At 49.5% G+C, this 6967-nt stretch overlaps 1 protein-coding gene across 1 annotated transcript in view; it reads right to left on the bottom strand.

Moving 5' to 3' along the window:
• Positions 1 to 532: 532 nt before the first annotated feature.
• Nup154 (nuclear pore complex protein Nup154) overlaps positions 533 to 6967 on the bottom strand; it is a 33289-nt gene continuing 26854 nt past the window's right edge. Inside the window, exons 9-10 of the mRNA XM_084578548.1 lie at positions 5847 to 6236; positions 533 to 1504 (exon numbers count right to left, since the gene is read on the bottom strand). Of these exons, the coding sequence (XP_084434674.1) occupies positions 728 to 1504; positions 5847 to 6236 (1167 nt within the window). The 3' untranslated portion in view covers positions 533 to 727. The remainder of the gene's footprint in view (positions 1505 to 5846; positions 6237 to 6967) is intronic.

Raw genomic sequence — 6967 nt, 5'->3', positions numbered from 1 at the left:
CAAAGTGCTCTCGGTGACAGCTCGCAACCAATTAGGGCGACACATTCCCGCGCGCAAACCTCATGGGACACCTATTGCTTGTGCGCATTTTATAGTTTTAGCGAATAAGTTTTCATGGGTTCTTTCAGGACAGAGCTTAAGCATATGTCTAGCAAATTTTTTTGTGATTCTTCCTTCGAATTATGGCCGGGGTAGCTGGGATTCAATCCCACAGCCAAGGGCTTTATTTTATTGGCACCAGGCTACCATGGTAAATATTTTATTCAAAAGGCAATGATGATCAACAAGCTGAACTACCTATATCACTACTGGCTCACAGTTCTAGTGATTGTCTGCTAAGCTGATAATGAACCAGTTATGCGAGACCTGTCCAGACCGACGGAAACATAGTGGCGACGACTATCAGAGCCTCCTGATGTGTCTAATGGGACAATATGTTCATCAAATGCTGTTATAATACATGCGGCATTTGTCACAACGAAGCAAACTCACACCATAGAGGCAAACTAAAGCTGGTAAACTGCTCGAACAATTCACAACGTTGCCATTTATTGGCTACAGGGTGGTGTCATTGAAGTTCATGTACAGGCACTGGCGGGTTGTGCAGAGACGTAGAAATAAAACACCTCTGGCAAACGATTGTCCGCTGGCATAGTAAAATGAAAAAATTAAGAATACAAGCAGTCCACTGTGTTACGCCCGAGATGCCACAGAATATGCCCTCCTATCAAGGCAACACATACTGGGTGAGCCAGACTTGAAGTTCCTTAAATTTTTGTATCAGGTCGTCGACCCCTGGCTCTCCCGCTGGCATTGACTGCAGGTCAATTAGGTACCCCGGGATGTCAGCCAGGCAGCGGTTGGCTAGTTGTCGCTGGTTAGTGCTGCCGCCTTCCACCTGCCTCAGGTTGCCCTCTACGAGCACGCCAATGAGATTCGCCACTGCCTGAAGGAGGTGGAGTGACCTGCCAGACCACGCGGGGTCCTTGCTCCGATAGAGGTCGTTGTAGGCTTCCCTCAGCTTGGTGACCGGCACATGAGCCTCCAGCAGAGGCTTGATGATCCAGCCTGGTACATAACCATGCTGGTTTCCGCGCAGCTCCAGAAACTTGACCAGGAACGGCAGGGGAAAGAAATTCTCCGATGGGGCATACTCGCGCGCCAGAGATGTGAGGCGTCGTGACAGCTCCTCAACGCTCGGGTGTTCGTGGAACTCCCGCTCTAAAAGGTTCCGCCACAGGTTTTCGACCAGCAGCGGCTTGTAGTACTCTGACGAGCGCACTATCGCCAATTTGCACTCGTCCAGGTTGCATGGGTCTGCAAACTCGCCGTAGAGGCGCGTGACATCGACGAGTTCAGCGTCGAGGCGCGCCGCGAGTTCGCCAGCCGTCGACAGGTCTCGCCGCTGCAGCAGGGCATCTTGTACCTTGGACTGGAGGCGGGCCACATCGAGCTTCTGCTGGAGATCGTGCAGGAAGTCTCCGTCACGTGCCGCGAAGGTCCCCTGCAGACGGCGCCAGCCAACACAAGGATTGTAAGAGCATCCAGTGGTGGGTTTAATTTTACGTTGGTAATGTCAGCAAATGCATGGAATGTGTTGCACATTCTTAACAAAAAAGGACTGCTATCACACCTATGCGGCGTGAAATTATGAACCAGCTCTTTGGGTCACTGCATGTGTCGGTGGCGGGTTTAAATGGTGACACTCCTGAGCAGAGCCTCGATCGACCCAAGCTCTAATTAATTCACAGAGCTGCACATGGCAGACGCCAGGGTTCCACATTGCATTGCATGGTCACTACATTTAACTTCTTGCTTCTCCATGTTACACCAACAGAGCTAGAACCGAGAAACACGCCCTCGACACTTTCCGGCCCACAGGAAAAGTGCTACAGTTAAGCCTGGAATTGTAAAAGGAGCATAATTTTTCATTACATTCAGGTTTTCGTTATATGCAGCTTTTGCGCGGATATTTGAAAGGACAAAGCAGAAAAGAAACAAAAATAAGGCTAAAATTCAGGGAAAATAACCTTGACAGTGTTAATTGATAGTAAATCCCCACTACTTGAAGCTACAAAAGTGGTGAAACGTTTCGCGATCACACTGAAGGCGCAGAGTGATGGTGGCTGCAGCTTGGATGATGAGTCTACGAGAGAGGGTGGGGAGAAGAGGTCTGTGGAGGTACCGTGGCTAGGCTAGGGATGAGCTCAAGCAGACACACCACTGCGGTCTCCTTCATCCATGTTTCCTCCTTCAGCTTGCCGACCACCGTTCCCTCGCATAAGGAAACAGGCTCTCTGCCTCACATCCCCAGCACTTTTCGTTGTCGCTGAACCGCAGCATTTTGAGGATGTTTCACCTGGTGGCGAAACATCCTCCTCAAAACGCGATGGTTCAGGGTTTTCGTGCCTAGTCTGCATCTAAGGCCACGCGTTCGCCTGTGGTGGGCTGACGGCAGGCAGTACAGCCGCCGGTTGCCGCCAGTTGTCTGTGTAAAACATTGTGCGGCAACACAATCAAGCATCAGAATGGGCACAAGACTGCTGACCTGTTCCTCCCTCATACAGCAATTTGCAGTTTATAGAAAGTGATATTTTTTTCTAGAATTTGATTTTTCGGACTGCTTGATTTTTTGTATGTATTTGCATTCTCAAGCAAGTCTGACAAATTGGTCGTTGACTGTGTATATACCGCATACACGCGTGTAATGGCCGCACTTTTTTTTTCGAGATTGGGGTGAAAATCAGGGGGTGTGGCGATTACATGAGAAAAAAAGACAGCGAAAAAAATTATTTGCGGTGGTACCTGCCTTTATTATTGTCAAAAAGCTCCTCGTCCTCCTGCGCACGAACAAACATGCCATCAGAGAATTTCTCCGCAGGTAGACGTTTTCACTTTTCGTCCATCCGCTGTGATGCAAAGCATGACCGTGCATCGCTGCCTTTCGCTCCCCGACGTAAGCACATGCACGCTCTTCTTCCCCTTCGCCTCGACTGTCACATTCTGGGGTGTGTCAAACCAAACCGGGGTTTGATCGGCGTTACCAATCAGAGAAAAGGTGCTCATGTTCTCGTGGAACTGCAGAAGCTTTTCACCATACTCCTGGGTAGACGTTGACACATCGTCGTGCGACGGCGAATGGACAGGTTTTTTCGCTTCATGAAGCGCGAAATCCACCCATTGCTGGCTTTAAACACGGTAGCCGCAATCCCCTTGCTGCGTGCAATGTCTAGTGCTTTCATGCGCAACATCTCAGTCGAAACAGCAAAGCCGTTGCGCCGCGTCTCCGTCACATACTCGAGAAATGAGTCTTCAACTTCCGGAAACATGCTCTGCTTCCCTCGGAAAGCGCGCCTCTGAACATTTGTTTTCCTGAGGGCATCTTCTTGGGAGCACCATCGCCGCACACTATTTTCGTCAACGCCGAACTTTCGTCCAGCCGCTCTTTTTCCTTCTTCTTTCACGTAGTGAATCACTTTCAGCTTAAAGTGAGCGGTATAACTAACATATTTTCCCATCGAGGAAAAAGAAAATTTTCAGCTCATGAGCGCAGAACAAATCAGGGCAGCGATGCGTTCAGGTTGAGAGATCGCATGTGATATGCTTCGGGCGATCGAGGAAATGGCTGTAAAACGGAGGAGCAAACAGACTTGGATTGGATTGGATTTGCTGGCCTCACCCTTTGTAACGGGCGGGCATCGCCGACCCGACCGCGGAGGCTGCGTTTCGATGGAGGCAGAACGAAGAGGCGTCCCTGTGCTGTGCGATGTCAGCGCAATTCGTGCCGACATGCCGCACGCGGCGGGCTGAGGGCCGCCAAAGCATTGCCGCTCGTCGCTGTCGCTCGGTTTCTGGGTTTTTAGAAAATTTCGCGTGTCGTCCGGAAGCAGCTCGTGAGGCAGCCAATCGCAGAGGGCTTTAGGATGCTCAACCATAGAGAAACATACTTTCTCTATGGCTCAACTTCCGTTCTGCCGTTTTTGTTCTTTTTATTGCGTGTGAAGTTTGTTTTCCTAGTCTGGTTTGGGCAAAGAACCTGGTACCTTCACGCGCTCACTTCATCTGATCTGTGTATATATCAGTGCATCGAAATAATTCAGTAAAAGCTTGGAAGGGTAATAAAAGAAAGAAGAAAGTTAGTGTGGCTAGATATTGTTAACTTCCGAAAGAAGCAGGAGAAAGTCGCTGCATGCTCGTAATGCAAGTTGGCATCGCAGTGTAGTAGCGCACCGCTGCGCTGTGAACCTTTAAAATACGATGCGTTACAAAAAATTTCATCAGCGTTTTATCGTACTTCATGCTGTTTAGTGTTAGAAATGGGATACAGCGTGATTGCATTCCCCTTGACCGAATGACGAGGCGGCGGTAACAGAGCAACGCTGAAAACGCGCCTCTCTGTCGCTGATCCCCGTCGCTCCGTGCGGTATGCACCGGCGACGACAGGCGTTGGCGGCGCGCGACGGATCGCTAGGGTTTGTCGCCTCATGCGGTTACCGCTTAAAGATCCCAAGGTGGTCGAAATTACTCCGTAGCCCTCCACTATGGTTCCTCTTTCTCTTTCTCCACTTTCACTCCCTCCCTTCCCTTCGGCACAGTTCAGGTGTCCACAGAAACAAGTGTGACAGATACTGCACCTTTCCTTTCCTGTGAACCAATTAATTATAATAATAATGGTTTGGAGCACTAAAAGCAATTTATATAGGTGTGAATCGGGTAGCTTAAGCCAGCTACTGTAAATATAACCAAAACATTACTTTCAAGCAGAACTTACCTTGTTATAAATGTACAGGGTTGCCAAAAATAGGAATCGCTAAAGCACTTTTTTTGCCACATGCAGCCTCACCATCACTCCTCGTGCTTTGTGGTAATAATGTTCAGAACATACAGTTCTACTCCTGATCAGAGTCTTGATCCGAGTCCGTGTCGAAACTGCAGTTGCGGTCTCAAGTGACGTACGCAGAACTCGTTGACACCAATGTACCTGCTGGCAGCGTGGTTGCCATGCTCTAGCGCATACTCGATAGCTTTTAGCTCAAAAGCACATGTATAGCGATGTGGCACCAAGAACAAGGTAGACGGCGGAACAAAAGAAGTAACACGGACAAAACGAAGGGACAATGACAACGAGACACCTCGAAAAAGGACACAATGAAGACTACACGACAACTCAACGAGCATAACTTATGATGCCGATGATATACTCGAGTGCACTATAGCCGCCTGGTAGTGCACACAACTAGGCCAGCTAGTTGAAGTAGTGTTCCAGATGGCGCTTGCTACTCCTAGCAGACGACTCTCGAGGGCAATAACTTTGGTGATGCAATTATTATGCGAGGAAAAGAAAAATCCAATTTTTGACCGCCAATGTGGGGGTGCGAGCATTATGCGAGTGCATACAGTATGTGGCAGATTTGCCAATAGTTTAGTTTTAAATTGTTTTAGAAAAGAAAGAGTTGTTGAAGCTCAGTAAAAATTGCAGCTCTTATTGGTCACAAAAGACTCGTGGTAGCTAGTTACGTGTTGAAACCTGCTGGAGAAGCAATTCTACTTTGCAGAATTTTCTACAAATCCACACACACACACACGTACGCACACACAAAAATTCATATTACCTATCCAAAACTTGTTACCACCAAAAACAAACAAGATCTGCATGTGCCTGCATGAAAAATGCATTCTGCAGGTCTGTTATGGCTGATGAAGTTTATTTACTTATTTTGGACCCGGCACCGCCAGTCGCTTATGATATCTGCAATGTGCTGGCCATGTGCCGCTGTGCACTGCTAGCGTGACAGTGTCACCCGCTGTAGCGCGGGAGTGTTACCTTGCCCCACCTCTGTACCCACCTGGCTCTTGATGGAGAGGATGGCGCGAGACAAGTACTCGATGCGCAGGGCCAATGGCACTTCGGCACCCGGCCAATCGGCCAGCTTGGCCAGGATGTGGGCGGCCGCACTGTAGTTGCGTGTCCGCTGGTAGTACTTCCACAGCAGGTCCGCGTCGGGGGGTGCCCTGCACCGGCGCTGCAGGTATGCCTCCAGGAAAGAGCTGCGCACGTCCAGGAGCCGCGCCGACTGGCCGCTCTTGCACAGCCAGCCGTAGAGCGCCACGTGGAACATCTCGTCGTCCGACCGCAGTGCCAGGGACAGCACGGACTCATAGGAGCTCTCCGCGGGGCTCTCTCCTCCGGAAGACGGGGGTGCGGAGCGCAGCTCACTCATCATCTCCAGGATCACCTGCCAGGCGCAGCACACCACGAAGCAACATGAAGGCCAAACCTACTGACCTGCTCAAGAAGCGATCCTTGTCGCTCAGTCTTTTTTTCCCCATGCTGCTGCGGACTGGAATTACCTACCCAACCACATCGCTGTTATGACGTGCTTATCCAGTTTTGCTGAGAATGTTGCTGGCGGTTACGCAAATACTAAGCACCAACTACTTGAGCAAGAACGCTTTCTATAACATGGCATGCAATGCTTACGTTTCTGTAAATCTGATATAAATTACTGCGTTAAATTGTTAATGCACAAAACACCGTGACAAAGCTAGAAAAGTATTTCTGTTGAGCAATAGTATACAGTTGCAGCAGTGCTGAAGGCTCCATTAGGACTCGATGTGCTAGAATCGAGGGCGTATCTGAAAAATTGGGGCGGAAATAGCGCACCCCCCCCCATTTCTGCTGTCGAAGCAAGGTCAGTAACAGTGAGGGACAATAATGACAGAAGTTACCTGTAAACGTCGTGGCAATGAGAATTGCGGCAACTGGACGGCTTCGACTCAAAGTTTGTGGTCTATAGTAACCACTGCAGTCACACAAAGCACTCTGCATTACCAATCCGAGTAGAAGTAAACACCCAAAGTGAATGAGTGGAGTCACACACGACAGGAAAAATCGATGTCCCGTCAACTCACTGCACGTTCTTAGATGCCGCCACCCCTGCTCACCGGCGTAAACTGGGGCTGGCTG

The sequence above is a fragment of the Amblyomma maculatum genome, chromosome 9, assembly GCF_055883805.1.
Source record: "Amblyomma maculatum isolate TAMU_Amacu chromosome 9, ASM5588380v1, whole genome shotgun sequence".
NCBI classification, from domain to species: domain Eukaryota; kingdom Metazoa; phylum Arthropoda; class Arachnida; order Ixodida; family Ixodidae; genus Amblyomma; species Amblyomma maculatum.
Note: the sequence above shows the minus strand (reverse complement) of the source record. Positions and strands in the feature narration are given on the sequence as shown.